General features: G+C 42.2%; 1 protein-coding gene across 2 annotated transcripts; it reads right to left on the bottom strand.

The window, feature by feature from the left end:
- Positions 1 to 1,038: 1,038 nt before the first annotated feature.
- nars1 (asparaginyl-tRNA synthetase 1) lies at positions 1,039 to 18,177 on the bottom strand. 2 transcript variants are annotated; one of them, XM_049603587.1, is made up of 15 exons: positions 17,994 to 18,177; positions 14,329 to 14,411; positions 14,080 to 14,145; positions 13,229 to 13,321; positions 13,022 to 13,111; positions 11,329 to 11,407; positions 11,049 to 11,119; positions 10,423 to 10,509; positions 7,495 to 7,716; positions 5,607 to 5,806; positions 5,058 to 5,193; positions 4,632 to 4,745; positions 3,570 to 3,701; positions 3,162 to 3,293; positions 1,039 to 2,280 (listed from the first exon to the last, which is right to left on the bottom strand). In XM_049603587.1, the coding sequence occupies exons 1-15, from the start codon at positions 18,034 to 18,036 to the stop codon at positions 2,149 to 2,151; spliced, it is 1,680 nt and encodes a 559-aa protein (XP_049459544.1). In that variant the 5' UTR covers positions 18,037 to 18,177; the 3' UTR covers positions 1,039 to 2,148. The 2 variants fall into 2 exon arrangements, with proteins under 2 accessions (XP_049459544.1, XP_049459545.1); XM_049603588.1 differs by having other exon boundaries at positions 18,015 to 18,174.
- Between the last annotated feature and the right edge of the window lie 755 nt (positions 18,178 to 18,932).

The raw sequence follows: 18,932 nt of genomic DNA, 5'->3' as shown, positions 1-18,932 counted from the left end.
ATTTTTATTTTTTCCTTGCCCCCCCCCCCCCCCCCCATTTATTTTAATTTTTTTTTTTAATTTCTTTGCAATTTACAGGATATTTCTTTTCTTACCAAGCTGCTCACTGCCCCATGTTTTTTGAAAAGTTTAAAAAAAAAAAAGAAAATGACCTGAAGAGTGCTGAAAAATTCTTTATCATAATTTTAAAATTGTAATAATAATAAAATCAATTTTATTTTTCCCTAAGTTTTTGTTTATTTATTTATTTATTTATTTATTTTTTAAAAATTCTAAATCTTTTTTTCCCCCCCAATTTGCATTTTATGGGACATTTCTTACCAAGTTGCTCATTACGTTTATTTATATATAGTAAAAAAAAACAATAATAAAATGACCTGAAAAAAGGGCTCAAAATGATTCTGTGCCACAATTTTAAATATGTAATAATAATAATTATATTTTATATAACTAGGTTTTTTTTAAAAATAATTTTCTAAATCTATTATTTTTTTTGCAATCTGTGGGATTTTTTTTTTTTTTACTAAGTTACTCATTGCCTTAAAAAAAAAAGAAATTGCACTAATTAGCTCAGGGTCAAAGGTTTAAATACTTGTGAAAGGTGTCTAAAAGTAGCACAAGAAAATTGATGTCTCACCATGCTTCAAAGGGTTAATAAAATATGAAATATTGAGGAAAAAGATTGGGAACCACTGTCCTGTGACATCATGAACTGCGGTTTAAGCTCTCTCTTTATTCTATTTGGGAGAGTTGCTCATGTTAACTAATTTCTTTGAACTGTCTTAGACCACAGGAACATGTATGGATTTTGAAAATGGCCGTAGTTCCCCTTTAAGTATCACTCTTAGTTTATTTTTTGGTATATTTCTATCAGATACATATTATTACTAGGAAGTTGCTAATAACATTAAATCCTCATCAGGTGACTTGATGTAAGCCAAAGTTTAAAGACCAGTGTGACAACGTTTGGCCTGAAAGGAAACCACACCATCCAAACACGTAACACACCCAACCCAAAGAAAACCCCTCACACACCAGCAGTTTGAATCACATTTATTTAAGTGCAGTTTATTGAGTATTTCAGATGAAGAGGCAGAAAGTACAAACATGATGAGGCCGACGCCTACGTCACACGTCTAAACCTCTGATGAGGAGGCTGTCGCCCACGTTATATTTCCACCTGTGGTCTCCAGACCCAGCTGTTTCTCTCAGGGAAGAAGTCAAATGTTCCCACGTACACGAAAAGTGCACAAAAGCAGCACTGACGAAAGTAAACGTTACCCAACCACCAAATAATGAGCGGAGCGGCGTGTGTGATTCAGACGCACTGTGTCTTTACATCAAACCTAACGCACAGAGTACATCAGAGTCCACAGGCTGAGCCACAGGATTCTTTTCCTGGATATCAAAGGGACGCAAATGTTTTATAACCGGTTTCCTACAGAGGTGCATTCAGAGAAAATAAATGACAACCTTATTTATTATGACTTTCATATCTCAGAATTATGAGAACTGAACTTCACTTTACAAAAAAGCTGTGAGGCAGAAAACCTAAGATCTAAGATCTTTTTGGTGCGACTGACAACGGACGAAACACCAGAGAAGGAAAATCAGCTGCTTTGTATGTAAAAAAAATCCAAAAGGAATTAGCAAACATAAACTTAAAAATGTATATTTATGAGGCTTTAAATTAATTTTCATTTTTAAGTTTATGTTTACAAACTCCTCTGTACAGTAAGTTGAAGAGGAAAACTGAATTTAAGGAGGAGGGAGCTTTTACTCAGCAGACCACATTTGAGACACGTTTGCAGTATTTCCAGGACTTGTGGACACTCACAGGAAACTAATGTTTATTACTGGTTAAAAGATGAGCTGGTGAGTGTGAGCAGAGGCAGGACCATCTGATTCAAGCCAGAACAAATGAGAAGGAAGCTGTGACGGCGCAGCAGACGGCGTCTCTAACTGCGCTGAGGTCTGATACAGAAAATAAAAACAGCCAGAGGGACAAGAGACAGAATTCTTTGTGATTTGATTTAATGTTGTAGCGACAGATGTTGTGGCTCACAGGCTGCTGCCACATGCCAGATCCAGATATACTAACAGAATGTGTGTATGTGTGTGTGTATGTATATGTAAGTGTGTGTGTGTTCAGGGTCGGCAGCGCTGGATGAATCGTGGGTACAGGCAGACGTCTCTGATGTGATGTCGGTTCAGCAGCCAGGTGAGGAATCGCTCCAGACCCAGACCGTAACCGCCATGAGGACACGTTCCGTACTTCCTCTGGAATACACACACACACACACACACACACACACACACACACACGGAGCAGCCTGTTAACACACACTATTGATAGAACACAGTGACACAGGAAGGCAAAGCTCTGGGTGGATTTGGAGAGTCTATGATTTGTGATAGAGACTGGAGATGTTAGCGTCTGTATGACAGCAGGCCTGTAACCGTCTGTCTTAGTTTGAGCAGGTCACGTTTGTGAGGGTCGCCGAGGAACTTCATTTGTACGGAGCGTCTTCCATGATGAACACAAAACGGCGTTGCACATGCTCAGTAAGTCAGCATCAGTGCAGGGTCGCTGTCGGAGGGTTTTATAACTCTCCTCCACTCCTCAGCTCACAGAGGTTGCACTGAGTTACATTATGATGCGTTCAAGCTCCATTCAGTAGAAGTGAGTTTTGGGTGAAAGTAGAAAATCACGTTCAAACACAGTCTCGTGAAAAGTAGTTTGTTTTTTTTGGTGAGAAGCATGAAAAAGTCCAGCTGTCTGAAGGAGAATTTGTTGATGTTTTTCACAGCAACATAAAATAAATATTATAGAGGGAAGTATGATATATGTAGTTTGGGGCATTTTTTTATATAAGATGATTTTTTTTAACGTGAGAAGTTATATTAAGGTCGTTTCATAAATGTGTCTGATTGAGTTTGTGCCTAAGAACTAAACTACTGTAAAACTATTAAAAAATATATTGAAAAATATCTTTTGTTAAAAATATCTGTTTAATAAGTAAATATTTTTTAGAATTCAGATTTCTTTTTTACCTGGCAGAAAAGAGGGAATAAATAACAACAAAAACAACAAAAACATCCTTGTTCCTTCCAGGGCCACGGTGCAGACAAGAAATTACAGAAGCACTCAGTTGTGTTACCTGGTCAGTGTACCAGTAGTACGGGGTCGGGTCGATTCCCTCCCTCTTGTATCCCTCCAGCAGCTCCTCAGCGTCCCAGATACGCATCGAGCCTCCGACGATCTCGCCAACATTTGGCATCAACACGTCGACCTGCAGCGCGCACAAACACACACAAACCTTAGGCGGAGTATCGATGTAAGGCCACAGTTTCTGAGCTCCCATCTTGGGTGCACACATCAGCTCTGAGGGTTCTGCTCCAATTAGCTTAGAGTGGTATTTACTCTATTACTATAGTTTGTACAGAAGCACTGATTGCTGCTCTATCTCAGGAGAGAGGCGCACACACACACACACACACACACTCTCTGCCCTGATAAACCTCCAGGTTTTGTGCCCTAGATTAAAGTTTGATCCCGAGGTTCGTACCGACTCGGTGAGGCGTTTGTCGTCGGCACAGCGCTGCATGTAGAAGGATTTGATCTCAGCGGGGAAACGACAGAGCAGGATGGTCTCGTTGATGCTGTCTGTCATCAACCTCTCCGGAGCCTCGGGGATGTCCTGAGAGTGAGACAGGTCAGAGACAAAGAGGGGTCAAAACACAAATAAAAACAAATCTTTATTTACAGTGCTGTTTAATGGTTACAAAAAAGCACCCAGAAAATTATGAATGTGGTGACACAAACATCTTGAGCTCCTTGACTACACGTCAAAGCAGCATGGTCACATGTTTCTGACAGGTACGGCAGCTCCAGTTTAAAGACAGCCACGCCCTCTACAGGTGAGTCTGAAAACTGTAGCTCCACAGCTGAACTTCAGACTGAGGTCAGCACAAACTCAACTATGAGCTCTTTACCTACCTGCTGCACAACGAAAGGATTACACGTCAATAACCACATTAAAGGGACACTACACCAATTTTACATGTCAAGTTCAGTTTACTTGTAACAAAGAGAACTACTCAGGGTGGGGCCAGTGTAAAACATTTCAAATCTGATTGATATTAAGCCAAACACTGGACCAGTGTACCCATATTTACCACTAGGTGTCGCACTTGACTCAGCAGCTGCTCCCGAGGAGAACTAGAGTGGAACGTAATGCGACTCTGCTCTGATGCTACCTTCCCTGCACGCACTATAAGCTACGCTGCTGTCTTAAGAGCATCAAACACTGTCCCACCACCCTTATCCGTAGGTTTTATACAGGATGGTGAGTTGGAATAACGGTGCAACTTTACCATCTTGAACAGGCTGAATATCAGGGGCTCAAAATACCAACACTTCGTCATAACTCACTCAGCCATGAACAGACTTTCACATTTATAGTGCTGACCTTGCATGCTGCGGACCAGCCAAAAAACTACGATCATAGTCTCACGTGATGACTGCTGACATGAAATCAAAGAGAATTCTGTGCTACAGAGTCACGATGAGAGCTGTGCTGGCAAGAACTCATTTGAGGAGTGATGTGTGTGTCGTGTGCAGTCGTCACCTCTCCAAACTCGTAGTAGGAGCCGTCGTCCTTCTTGACGTCGTGCTCTCTGAGCCACTCGATGGCTTCTGAGTAGTTCATCCTCTTGAACGGCCTCTTGGGAGGTTTGAAGTTCTGGTGTAAAAATAAAACAAAAACACCATCAGAGAAAATATTTACAGGTGATCAAAAGCTCCAGAACACATACCGAATGGATCTGAGGTGAGATTATGTTAACTGCTCTCTCCAGTGTCTACAATGAACTTTGAAGCTCAACATTAGCACCAATGTTAGCTCGATTTTATTAATCATCAAGATTTGGAATTAATGAATGATCCATCAATCATCAGTTTTTGTTTGAGCACTAATTCATTCTTAATTCAGATGCAAACTGTGTTTCCTTAGCTTGAACACATTCCCGCATTCAAAAAAGAAAACCTGACATACGGGGTTGATGTCGTAGAGCAGCGGTGCGGCGGGGGATTTGAGCACTCTGTCCACCACGTCACACACCAGATCCTCCAGTCTGTCCAGCAGATCCTCAAATGACATGAAGGGACACTCGGCCTCGATGTGGGTGTACCTGAGAATAAATTAAAAAATCAATAGTTATGATACGCTTCACCGTTGTAGGGTCTGTGACTGGAAACACACCCAACACTGACTGCATCACTCAGATGTGCCGATCACTGGGACTAAGAGAAGACGAACTGCAGCTCAACTCCTCATCTGGACTGCTTTCAAGCATTTTGTCCTGAATAATAACCCACAAATGTATTTCATTACCAAATAGTTGCTGTGTCATCACCTTTACACCCAGGTCAACAATTCTCCTTTGGGCCAAAGTAACTCTTTCAAACTTTACTGATGCCCAGAGTGAGTTCTCTCTGCTGCCTCTCCAGCTGTTACACCACACTTGGACATTACAGAAACTTGAAATTAATTCACTTTTCCCTCCTTTTCTGCAGTTGCTAAAAAGTTGATCAGCATACTCACTCGGACAAGTGCCTGCGGGTGCGGGACTGCTCGGCCCGGTATGACTGGGCAATGCAGAAGGTGTCGCCCAGGGCGGGTATGCAGGTCTCCAGGTAGAGCTGAGAGGATTGCGTCAGGTACGCCTGCTCGCCGAAGTAGTTGAGGCTAAACAGCGTGGAGCCGCCCTCCACCTGAGTCTGCACCAGGGTCGGAGGAGTGATCTACACCCAGAAAAACAACAACAAAGAAAGAAGGAAAGAAACCGATGTGGTGGTTAGAGAGCCTGTGATCCTGAGCTCACAGGTCTCAGACGTGCAACAGAATGTTTCTGCAGTCTGAATCACAAGTTATCTGTTCTCTAAAGTTGGGTTCTTGTGTTGGTAAAACGACTGGATTTGTTCAACTCTGAGGGCGACTCATCTTTCATCAAATCTTTTATCCACTCCTCTTGATCTGCACAGATCAACATACAAAACATTTACATAGCAGGCCTAGTTGTCGTTGTTGGCAGAGTCCGCCATTCCCACCCTGAATAGAATTTACAGCAAACAACGCAATGTTCTGGTTGTTATCTTATCTCACTGATATGAGCTCCAATGTTTACTGCTCACTCTCCAGCAGCTGTATCAGAGCTGTATGAAGTTACTGCTAAAGCAAATCCATTACAGGAAACCATGTCCTATTCCCCTTTTCCACCAAAGTTAGCACATGTATGCAGGTTTTTTACACGTGGGAACAACCGCTAAAAATAGACAATAGACACCTTTCTCATTGCCAGTGGACCTGAGCCGTGTAGAAGGCTCTGCGGTAGATAAAAATGCCTTTCTGACATGTGGTTCGTCATAGGCCAGGCCAGAAACAGGTTAGTTAACTATGTACAGCATCATGGAGGCCAGTGAAAATGTTACGATGGTTACTTCTTTTTTACATATCGTACTTATTCAGTTTCTGTTAATCCCTGTGCCGATTAATTTTGGATCAATGTTCGAGTGCTGCTCGGACAGTATTCTGTGGTGGTCTGTCGTTGCATAGCGCGTCCACCTGGGTGTTGAAGATCAGAGCCGAATGCAGTTGGAGCCAATGAATACCTGTGACTACTGCAGAGTCATTTGACCCAGGTGTGAATGCCGAATGCAACCTTTCCCATTACAGACAACAGCCAGGTGTTTGATGGTGTTACTGGGGTTTTGTGCTGCTGCGTGCTGCTTCACATTAAAAGCATTCAACTGGCAGAACACCAGGTGGCAGCCACAGCAAGTGTATTATACTGTATTGAAACAGTCACAGTGAACGATTACTTTATCAAAACATCGCTAAGTTTGCCTGGCTGCACTGTCAACGGTCAAACCAGCTTCTGACGTATTCCTGAGCTGCTTGAGGAGAGCTTGCTGTAGTATTAAACCACACTTATTGTTACCACAGTAACCATGAGAATGTGCAAATCATTCAGGACTTTGACTTTGAGATAACTTTAAATACAGTCAATAGTGGATCTGAATGGATGTAGATTTGATAGAGAGCCACTGAGGCCAAATCCTCCTGTTAGCACATTTAAAGATACGAGATAAGGCAGTCAAATAAAGACGACAAACATAAGCTACATGCAGATATTTGCAGACTAGATATGTTGCTGACCTTAGAATAAAAAGCTTTTAGCCTGCTGCCTCAAACTGTACCGCTGCTTTTAGGACAATTTTATAATTCAGAAACAGGCTGAACGTCGTTTAGAGATGGAGGTTTTCCACTTGCACAGAACTCAAAGAGAGGCGGCTGAGTGTCAGAGAAAAAAGCTTCACATCAACAGTGCCGCTGTTTTATTTAAGTGAAGGTCAAGACTTTGACTCTCAGACACCTTGCACCTTTTTTTGTTTTTTTACAAAATGTAATTCATGTTGTCGATGTGCTTCACCTCGTAGTATCCGCGGCTGAAGAAGTGGTCCCTGAAGCACTGCGTGACCGTGGACCGGACTCGGAGGACCTTGGAGACGTTCTCTCCTCTGATCAGCATGTGTCGGTTGTTCAGCTGCACGTCCACGTCCGACTCTTCGTTCAGCAGGTTGTCGGCCCCACCTGCCGGAGCTAGGCCAATCAGCTCCCAGAAGTCGCAGTGCAGCTCGTGGCCTCCGGGCGCCTGTGAGAGAAAGAGCAGAACTTACTGAGGAGCTTCTTCATGTTTTTTCACACTGTGGTATTAATGCACTTATCTAACGCTGCAGAATGCTGCACTTATCTTAGAGGGAGATCACACAGAAATGAGACGCTAGAGATGCGACGCCAGTAAAACCATTGTTTTCCTATGATACGGCGCGTCTGACCGCTGTTCAAGTGTCTTTTTAGACGGCCGTTTTTGTAGGCGATTCTTTTTAGACGCGCGTAGACGCTGAAAAGTTAAAATATTTTCAACTTTTTGAGCATCAGACGCCAGTAGCACCATTCGTCATTGTCGTCATTGGCCCAGGCAGCCAACAAAATCCTCCTTCCTGTTTTGTTGTGGCAGTTACGGCAGTTTGGTCATTTACGGCAGTTACGAGCGACAGACAACATAATGCACTCCGAAGACGAGAAATTTATCCTGACAATATTTGATTTTGATGAATTATACAACACATGCACACCTCAGTACTCGAACAAACACAGGAGGAGACACGCGTGGAGCTGTGTGAGCAGCGCAACGAATTTGTCTGGTGATTACAATGTAATTGACGATGACGATAATACGCTAGCTAGCTAGCTTCACAGTTTTTGTGCTGCATTTTTATATATGAAAAGTGCTATATAAACAAAGTTGGATTTGATTTGCTCGTGATAGTTTCATGTAAGCAACTGTATCTACTGTCTTTGAGGGAAACACTATATTCAAGGGGAGACATAGGGAGGTGACAGGAGGTGTGTGTTGCGTGCGCGCACGCACCGCCGCTCCACAGGCGCTTCTTGCAGTTTTTTTTGTCTAGCATGCATTGAATAAGCGCTTTCAGCATTTCAAGCGTCTTTGAAGCGTCCGCGTTTCTAGCGTCTCATTTCTGTGTGATCGCTCCCTAACGTTGCAGAATGTCATCGTTTTACCACGTTACACTGGAAGATGTTTATTATATTATTTATTCATTTAGGGAGGCAACCATCGAAATTTCCCAGAGGCACAGGTGACACCTTTAAATGCCTTGTTTTGTCTCAAACCTCGAAAATATTCAATTCACGATAGAAAACTGAGAAAAGTAGCAAACAATTAATGCATTACAAATGTTTCTGTGGAATTATTTTCTGATCTGAACTATCGTATTATTTGTTTCAGCACAAATTCAATTTTATCTGTGCCGGTTATTTTGTCAGTATTCTGTCTAGTCATAATCTCTGTTTTTACTCTTACATCAGATTTTATCTTCAATGATTGTTATTGGTGGCACGTGATGCAGTGGTTCGCATTGTCCCCTCAAAGCAACAGTGTTCCTGGTTTGAACCCCAGGGTGGGGGAGCCCTTCTGTGTGGAGTTTGCATGTTCTCCCTGTGTCAGCGTGGGTTTCCTCCAGGTGCTCCAGCTTCCTCCCACAGTCCAAAGACATGCAGGTTAATTGGTGACTCTAAATTGTCCGTAGGTGTGAATGTGAGTGTGAATGGTTGTCTGTCTCTATGTGTCAGCCCTGTGATAGTCTGGTGACCTGTCCAGGGTGAACCCCGCCTCTCACCCAGTGTCAGCTGGGATAGGCTCCACCCACTGCGACCCCCAACAGGATAAGCGGTTACAGAGACTTTCATGTGTGAAAACATTCTTCCCGTTTCCTGTGGCTATTTTTACACTGCCTGTTTAAGGCAATAATTTCACACTGCTATTTCACCTCAACGTTTAAAAAAAAAAAAAAAAAGTGCAACTGCAGAGTTGTCTCGCCTTTAAGCTGGCAGCAGAGTTAGGAGAAGCGCCAAATCGACATGTGAAAGAGACAGCAGGCAGGACAAAATAGGTGATGTTTTGACGTTGTCTTACATGTGCCCCCACCACAGGGAGATTTGAAAACCGGCAGTTAGCAGCTAACTCAAAGAGGAAGAACAGCTGTTGAAAATGTCTGCAGTTAGTAAAACAGTGAGGTCCAGTAGCTCCTCACTCTCCGCGCAGACGATGAGATCAGCCACCATATAACAGAGACGGTAAATGATTGTTATTGCCAGATTATGGTGTTATTATTGTTAGGAAAGCACTGCCAACGCATTTGTTATATGTCACACTAGAGGCCGACGCTGTTGTGTTATATGTCACGCCTGTCACACCTTTTTTGCTTCCAGGACGCCAGCATGCTGTCTATAACTACACTCTGGAGCGGCATGATGCTGCCGCTGTTTGGTACTGTGTAAAAATACAAAGGTGACGTAAAGACGGCCTACAGTGCTACTGAAAGAGGGGAAACTGAAGGCAATGGCTTCTTCTCTTGAAGAATAATATGCCTCAAACTGTCTGTGAGTTATTAACAGTAGTGGAAATCTGACTGCTTAAAGGTAACGGAAACCATCTTCCATATTCATGGTAGGGGATTAGAGAAACCTCATTTTCCAGCTAGACTGCTCCTGGAGAATGCGCGCCATGTTTATGCATAACCAGGTTTCTCATCAGCTTTGAGAGCATGTGCAGGATGAAGGATTCCCAAACTTGTATCACTAAAATACACTGTTCCACAAAAGGTTCAAGTAAATATTGACAAAATCTAAAAAGCCAACCTGCTGACTGAGCAGCATGTGTGAATCTTACAGCTCTGATTTCCTGTATAACCTGATCTCTCAGAGTGACTTGGCCTCTCGTGTGTGCGTGTACTCGTGCTGCAGGTTCTGTCTGTTCTGCAGCAGGTGTGTTTACCTGCTTCCCCTCAGGAACTGGAGTGACAATCCCGTACAGAGCGACAGTGCTCTCTGTGGACAACATCAAGCCGTTGTAGCACTGGCACTGAAGACAAGATGGAAAAAACAGTGTTAGTTAACATCAGAGGGAAAATACAGCGTCACTGTGAGCATGTGTGGTTATATCATGATCAGAATTTTAGCTTGAAAAAAAATAAAAAACGTAACTTAAACCGAGTGTTGTTGTGAGCAGGCTCTGAGTAAAGCTTATTTTGATTTAAAATTTCGTACACATGAAGCTTATATTATGTGTTTGCCACTCAGTATTAAGGTACGTACGAAAATGTATACGTCCGTTTCAAACGATGTTACTGTCACTGCCCACATACTTCCATGCATCCTTTATATTGGCATGGATGTTAACCATATATCCACCAGGAGGCAGCCCAGAGTCAAAAGTTTATGACAACAACAAACTCAAAAACAAACATGGCGACTGTGGAGGAGATATTGATAATGTACCTCTTGCATAAAAGACAAAAACAGAGGCAGCGTTGTAGGAGGCGGTGGTCGGTGAAATTAAGAAATAAAATACAGCACACTAATGTAGCAACTGACAAAGAGTGTAAAATGGGGAAGCTGTACCAGTTTATCAGACAGGACACACTGGAGGAAACCAGTTCCATCTCTCAGCACAATGAACATCAGGTTCTTTCCTGTAGGAGACAAAAAATATACCCAGTATAAATATGAGTCAAACTTTCGGTCAGTCGAGTTCAAAAGCAAAAGACTTTCTGAATTTGAGTGTTGCTTTTTCTGCTCTGAAGCCAGAGACAGAAACAAATATACAACAAAAACTGTCTTCAGACACAACAGTTAGATTCATTTAAAAGAAACATGTCAGTGAATGTGTCAGGCTCCTCACCCTGTCTCCTGAGACGATGAACCCACCCAAACACTTTGACTCTCTGACCTCGCTTGGCCTCCAGATGGTGGATTTTAACCTGCAAAACACAGTCAGAACAGACAGTTCCTGATTAAGAACCATGCATGCAACTAAAGATAATTTTCTCAATTAATCTATTAGCCAACTGGCCTTTAAAATGTCAGTAAATGGTGAAAAATGTTGATCAGTGTTTCCAAAGCCTGAGATGACATCCTCAAATATCTTGTTTTGTCCAAAACTCAAAGAAAATCAGTTTACTGCCATAGAGGAGCGAAGAAACCAGAAAGTATTCACATTTAAGCAGCTGAATTGTATTGATTATTTTATTGGTTAAACCAATCGATAATAAGGGCAACTCTTTTAAAAACAAAATGTTGCAAATTTTAGACCGCTTGTGTTGCTTATGTTTAAAACTAGGCCCTGAAACACCAAGCTGGCGGTAAATGTTGGGCACTGCACTCATTGGTGCAGTGTGTTCAGCACCGTTGGCCCTTGCCAGCACTAGTTGGCATTTTTTCCACTGATTCATCATGTTGAATCAGCATCAGCACGATTTATGTTGTATTGATTCACAAAATCACTCTGATTGACACTTCAGCTCAGCACACAAGCAGAGAAACTGAAGTGAGGAAAGTAAACAAAGAGCTAAGAGCTAAGAGCTTGTTTCATGAGGTGAGATTATTTTTCTTTAGCAGAAACATTTCATGATGGTTTGTATTAATGTTCACTGGCACTATAACATGCTTCATTCTTTCAACATTGGATTCTTCTGTTAATGTGCTAACTGGCTAACTAGCATCAAGCCGGTCTTCTGGTTTTCCTTTTTGAATGGTATTTACAGACAACCACCGTCTGCTGGTATGGAAAGTTATGTTCTCTCATGCAGCCGCAGAGTACACGTGCTAACTGGCCATCACTTGCACTCTTTGCAGTGTGCTCATGTACAACTCTTTGGCCGAGACACAGGTAATGTGAGGCAACTCAGCAGTCGGCTTTCATCGTCACTTGTTGTCTGAATTTGGTTTGGTGTGTCTGGGCCTTAACACAAGCCCATCGTTGTTTTAGAGATAACCTACTGGCTTCTTGTAGCTAAAGGCAATTGAACTGTTCAGGAAAGAAATGCAGGTTGCACTGTCTCCATTCCTGTTCAAGACCGCTGGCTGTAGCCTTTGGCCCCATTTCCACCGAGAAGGTACGGTTCCAAATGCCGTCCACTTTTAAGGTGGAACGTTAACTTGTAATGTTCCTCAGTGCATGAGTTGATGACGTGAATCCATCAACACACCTTAAATTTCACTGTGACAACTCTGACCATCACTTTAATTTTTATATGACACACACTTTAGTAATGAGTGGATCTTAAAGTGCTTATATGACTTTCTACTGGGTTATATGAACTGCATATATTCTAATCCTCACTTCCTGTGGGCTCCAGCAACACTAAACCCCTGAGCTTGCCTGAGAAGGACTAAATGCACAAAGCTGCTGTTTTTAAATATCCCATGGAGAGAGACTCTCACTGCAGCCTGTTCTATTTTGTTCTGAAAATGTGGGCGTGCAGCCTCGTTCTGTGGACGATAAACAAGGCGCAGACTTACGTCTGTGTCACCGCTGATGAGGAAATACAACGAGTGCATTATATTGATATAATAGCTGAAACAATATGGCTGACCACTTCAGGCTCAGGCAGGCTGGGGTCGTTCTCGATGATGATCTTCTTGGCCTCCTCCAGGTTCTTCTCTCTCCTCTCGCTGTCCTCAGCCTGCACAGCAGACATGGAGCAAACATTTAAAGACACTACATCAGTTTCTCAATAAATAGACTGAGTCATAGCTCACTGCTTTCACAGGAGCTGACGTGAGCCACATGGTGCACGCACCTCCTTCTTATCTTTGGCGTCGTTCTTCGTCTGCTCACGGTTGAAGGCCTTCTTCGCGTTCTTCATCTGCGTCTTGGAGATCACCGCCCAACGCTGAGGAGGAAACAGAGGACAAACACATACAGTACATGAAGAGACTAAGATAAGTAAATAAAAGAGATTTGTCTTTGCTTTCTAGCTCAGGTCCAGGTTATCTATTGTGTATCGATTGTTATCAAGTGGCATCATGACCCGATTCTGCAGCAGGTTGACAAATACCTTAAGGTGAAAGGGGATAAACTAATCAATGAAAACAAACTGCAAATAATCCCTGCCATCTAAATCAAGACAGAATCATTTCCTGTGTATGTGCACGTAGATATAATAAAGTTTAAAGGAACACTGTGTGAGATTTAGGAGGATTTAGTGGCGTGTAGCGGCAAGGACTGCAGACTGCAGCCAGCTGATATGTTTCCTAGTTAGAATTCCTTCAGCATTCACTTTCAGGAGGTTTTTGTTTTTACCAGGAGCTGAATTCTCGACAGAGGTCTCTTCCTCTCCAAAACAAAAGGACCAAGTGATTTAAACCGGTAAGATCACTGGATAAAGCAGTTTCACATTCAAAAAAATCAGTGTTTTTCCGACACTGCTGGTTGCAAAGGGGCTGCTAATTATGGTGGCGGATATGAAACGCAAATATCCCCATCTAGAGCCAGTGTTTAGTTTGTCCGTTCTGGGCGACGAGGACCCGCTCCCTGTGTAGATATGAACGCCTCATTCTAAGGTAACGAAAACAAAATAATTCTTATTCTCTCCTACACACTGGACCTTTAATGTGAAAATTCTGAAATTAAAAGATATTTCAAACCAACCTCTCCTTCCTTCTGTGACTCTACGTAGAGGGTCGGGAACGGCTCCTTCCCAGCGAACAACAGAGCCTGTGAGGATTTGTTGATAAACACAATGACAGACATGTTAGTAAAACAGGATCAGTGGAGCAAATATCAATAACATCCCTATTATTTCTATAACTGACACCAAATCCCGGAGCCTGAAACACCACACGCCTGGACACAATTGAAGTTAATAACAGAGGTACTTAAAGCTAGGTGCCCGTTTACCTTGAGAGGAGTTTTGAAGGGTTTCTGCTCCGTGCCGTCCCCATCCTGGTCGCTGCCACATTTGTCCGACACATACAGCTCACCTGCGAAGCAGAGGGAGAGTAAGACACAGCACTACATCCCAGTCACTTAAAATACCTGGGGCGACCCTGGATTTCACAGCAAGTTTCCAGCAGTTTAAGGAAGTGATTACAGGTTTATATCATCAGTGGAAACCGTTGAGCTTCAGGCTTCAGTGCCACGACAGGTTAGGTAAGTCAGATGGAGGGAGAGACTGACAGGCACATCGCTGGTTTTGGCTTTTCATGGCATGTGTTGACAAGAACATAGAAGTAGAATATCACTAGTGTTATCCCTCAGTTATAACTTAAATTATTAACCGTGTAATTAACAGACATTTTACAGGGTGAACGTTGTAGCTGGTGAATACTGGTTTTGCAGAAATGACAACTGTTGAGTGCAGGTTTAATCAGATGGAGCTCACATAAATTTCATGAGTTGGCCTCACACTCAGTCAGTACGTTTACATGACATTAGATACAATGGATTTATTGTGTAAGTCCGACTAAAACCAGACTTTTAAAATACATGTTAACATGTTAGACTGAAATTGTACTAAATCAAAAGACGGACTACTGATTGGGAGTCAAATTACCCAGACTTTGACCCGGAAGTTGAATAGCATTAAATGTGTAACAGAAGAAGAAGCTAGTAGCAACATGGAGAAATCTACATCAAGAGCCATGCATTTCTGGACGGACCAAATGTACAGAGCTGTAAAGTTGTCCACCATGGTACCAGTTAGCAGCTAGCTAACCGTAGCTAACTTGTTTGTCCATTGTTTGGTCTGTGACGTAATAGGTCAACAGGAAAAAGGTCCAATACTAACAAGCTGAAAGGGGGCATATCTCCACCTATCGTAGAGGAGTCGCACATACTTGGCTCAATAAATGGATTCCCCTCCTGTGCTTGTATACTGGGACAAGGACAGTAGTCCAGTTAAATGGCCCAGTCGAGCTGTAACTGTAGCTGTAATTAATTAAGCATGTAAACGTAGTGACTGAGACTCTTGGTTGACGTCATGTTGGCGAGCTCTCTGAATGTTTCAGCTTCAAGTAAAGAAGAGTGTTTCCACAAAGACCTTCCTCATGCAGCTGTGGCTCAAGAGCAAGTCGTCCAGTAATGGAAAGATCAGCGGTTCTGTCCCTGGCCCCTCCAGTCCGCATGTCAAAGTATCCTGTGTGAATGGTTACTGAGTAGCAGGTGCTACCATGTACGGTAGCCTCGACCACCAATGTGTGCGTGAATGGGTGAATGTGACATGTAGTGTAAAAGCGCTTTGAGTGATTGGAAGACTAGAGAGGCGCGAGACAAATGATTAAGTGGTAAGACCAGTAAAAGAGAAGCGACTCTTACTGGGACAGCAAAGTCCACAAAAGTCTATTTCCAGTAATCCTGCCTAAGTGTTGCTGAAGAATGAGTCAGATTTTGAACTTTTGCCTCCCGAAGTAATATTGAAACTGATCTAACATTTTAAAGACCTTAGTCATTTGCAGTGTTATCAGACTGGAGGCAGACAGCGTGGACGTGGTGTTGGTGATGTCACAGTTAGTGTTAGTGTTTACTGCTCACCAGCAAATCCACATTCACCTATCAATAGAGGCAAACATGACAGAAAACATGGCAGAAGGTATGCGGACATCTGAGCATTCCACCCAAATGTGCGAGTTGAACATGTCTGGCAGTAACAGCCACAGCACATTAGTGAGTTCCTACACTGATGTTGGGAGATAAGGCCTCACAAACAGGCTGGATAACAGGTAACACAGAAGGTTTGCATGGTGAATGTGACGTGATCTTTCAGTGAGTAACGTAAAGAGTGCTGAGGTCACACACGGGGAAATCTTGACTGAATTAAGAGTGAACAAACAACAATAAGCAAGTTAAATAAACACACATGAAGCATCTCCACTAAAAACCAGGGCTGCAACTAACGTTACATCCAAATATGTGGGCAGATTCTACCATATACGTTTAGCCATAAGGTGCATCCCTCTTTAAATCCTGACATCTTTTCGGGGTAACATCAGTATTTTTCAACCTGGGTTTTTGTGTCCAAGTGACTATCAGAAAGAGGGATCGACCGGTATTGTTTTTAAGAGCCGATGCTGATACCGATTATTATGAAACAGAGATACCGATAGGCGATATTTACAACCGATATATGTCTGCTGTAAAAATCATAGTTGACACAGAATTAAAAAAGTAAACACTGACACCAGAGGCAGGATAAAAACTCAGAATAAAGAACGAAATTTTAGATCTTTCAATAAATAGGAAAATAAATAAGTTAACAATAAATAAATTAATAAATAAATAAGTAACGAAGCTGAAGAATATGCCAGCTAAATAAAGACAGATTACTAAAAATAAATACACAACAATCATAAATACAAAATTAAAAAAATAAATAAAATAAAATAAAATAAAATAAAATAAACGAGAGCTCAATTAGAAGCCAGGCTAAAAAGGTCTTGCGTTTGCTTTTAAGAGCCTAGAGTGGTACGTGCAGGCAGTGACAAGCACAGCAGGGGCAAAACAGCGCAGCTATGGAAAGCAAAACCGTATAAGAAAATGAAACAGGCTGCAATGTGACCACTTGAGGCTTTTGTGTACCGTCAATTTATGTCCACTAAAAGCGCTTGTTTTTGCCAGTGACAGGCTCAGGTTGTTATTCAAACTGTCTGATAGTGTCTTTTTATTAAAGGGCAAGACCAGAAATCTCCACAAACTCACCAGGCTCCACTTAAATACACATTGAACTGGGTGAAATAAGGATGTGGAGCCTGATGAGTCTTTTTGTAAGACCTATGGATAAACGATACTGGATATTTGGCTGATCTGCTGATATATAACAACTCATTTGACTGATAACTGATACAGATATCAATATATCCATTTTTCCCCACCTAATTTTAGTGATCGAGTCTCTACTGTAGTTGAATTAACATCATATTAATCATGCACACTCTTATCGTGACGGCCCACCAGTACATGGAGACATGAAATACTTTTCAGCGTATGTAATATTCATGTATGTGCAAATGAAGGAGACATAAGAATACATGACATGTGTTAAGAATAGCATACAGACCTAAATGTACACCATCTGTGGGTGGACCCATCCTATCCTGACCCTGCACACAGTGACACGACAACAGGCGAAACTGAAAGCATCACAGACGGATCACAAATAGCTAAAATAACGTGATGTGACCTTGATGACAACTTCACGTTATGTGTCGAATGAAGGACGGTTAAATTATGAGGCAAAATCACACCGGGTTAACTGCCTGACGCAGCCCTGTAGCTGCTGCACAGCAAACTGACAGCTGTCATTGCTAATTATTAGCTCTCAGTTTCATCTGCCGAGCTCTGTCTTTGTCTTCATTCGGCATCCGCACATTGGTGAAGTGTCTGTGTATGTAGACCTGCTCGTTTTGATATGAATGGATACCGCACCGGAGAACCACACATTCAGAAATCAGTGTTAGCTAGCATGCTAACTGCTAACATCTCTGCAACTGATGCAATAGGCAGGGCACACATGTCTCTGGGAGCTAGCTAACTAGCTGGCTAGCTCCGGCTAGCTATTTTTTCCTTACCCACTGAGACCTGTTCCACACCTTTCGTTATCTCCGTCGCCATGTCAATCCAGGAGCTACGACAGTCCGCTGAGGACGCGAAGCTAAATATTTTTTATTCAGATAAGTTTAAATGCGACCCCAGACGCTGCCGCCGGTGGTGTCTCCTCCGCTGCGGAAATGCAACTTTACGTCAGCCCAGCCGCAAGAGGTGGGTCATTTTTTCTGTCGGCACAGTAGATCAACGCTGATTGGACAGCGCTGATACGTCACTTCCACAACAGCTAATCTGATTGGTGGTGCTCCTTGTCAGTCAAGCGGCTGGCCAATTAAAACAAGCTAACCCGTCAATCAGCACAAACGACTCCGCTTGAGACAAAATGATTAATTTGGTTTTTAAATAAAACAGACTGTGTGCGACTTTAACTCAGCATAATATACAGGCCTCTGAAAGGATTTTTTTTTGTTAATTTTGCTTATACCTGTTGTTCCTAAAGTGTCAGCAATGTGCCCTGTTAATGATTTTCTTCACAAACAATTAAAATCCCAAGTAGATCCTTCTGAGGAAGTTGAAACCATTGACCATGTATTTTTTAAATGTCCACATGTGAATTTATTATGGTCTGATACTCACAACTGTCGTTAAAATGGATTTTTAATGGACAACCTGGATGCAAACGTTTCATTCATTCAGTCATTTATTTAACTCATGACCATGACTCACATGGTATGGAGCACAAATAGTCCTGGCAACAAAACTAAAACAAATATATCACTTAAACAAAGGAAGGACGCTCTTCAAAAAGGCACCTAGTTTACAAATAACTTTTAAATTATTAGATTGTAATAACAAAATTAATGTAAACATGGATGGACGAGTTACATAATATTTTGGCGGATATCTTTGTCTGAAGTTCATGATACATACATTCGTACATTCAAACAGAATATGAAACAGTA

The sequence above is a fragment of the Epinephelus fuscoguttatus genome, linkage group LG18 (assembly GCF_011397635.1).
Source record: "Epinephelus fuscoguttatus linkage group LG18, E.fuscoguttatus.final_Chr_v1".
Classification (NCBI taxonomy): domain Eukaryota; kingdom Metazoa; phylum Chordata; class Actinopteri; order Perciformes; family Serranidae; genus Epinephelus; species Epinephelus fuscoguttatus.
The sequence above is the reverse complement of the archived record's forward strand: the minus strand, read 5'-3'. Positions and strand labels throughout refer to the sequence as shown.

Excerpts from the sequence above, each read along its gene's own strand:
- nars1 (XM_049603587.1), bottom strand. The coding sequence starts at position 18,036 with ATGGCGACGGAGATAACGAAAGGTGTGGAACAGGTCTCAGTGG. Across the intron at positions 14,412-17,993 it reads TGTGGAACAGGTCTCAGTGG|GTGAGCTGTATGTGTCGGAC; the intron begins GTAAGGAAAAAA and ends TCTGCTTCGCAG. Across the intron at positions 5,807-7,494 it reads TCAGCCGCGGATACTACGAG|ATCACTCCTCCGACCCTGGT; the intron begins GTGAAGCACATC and ends TTCTGGGTGTAG.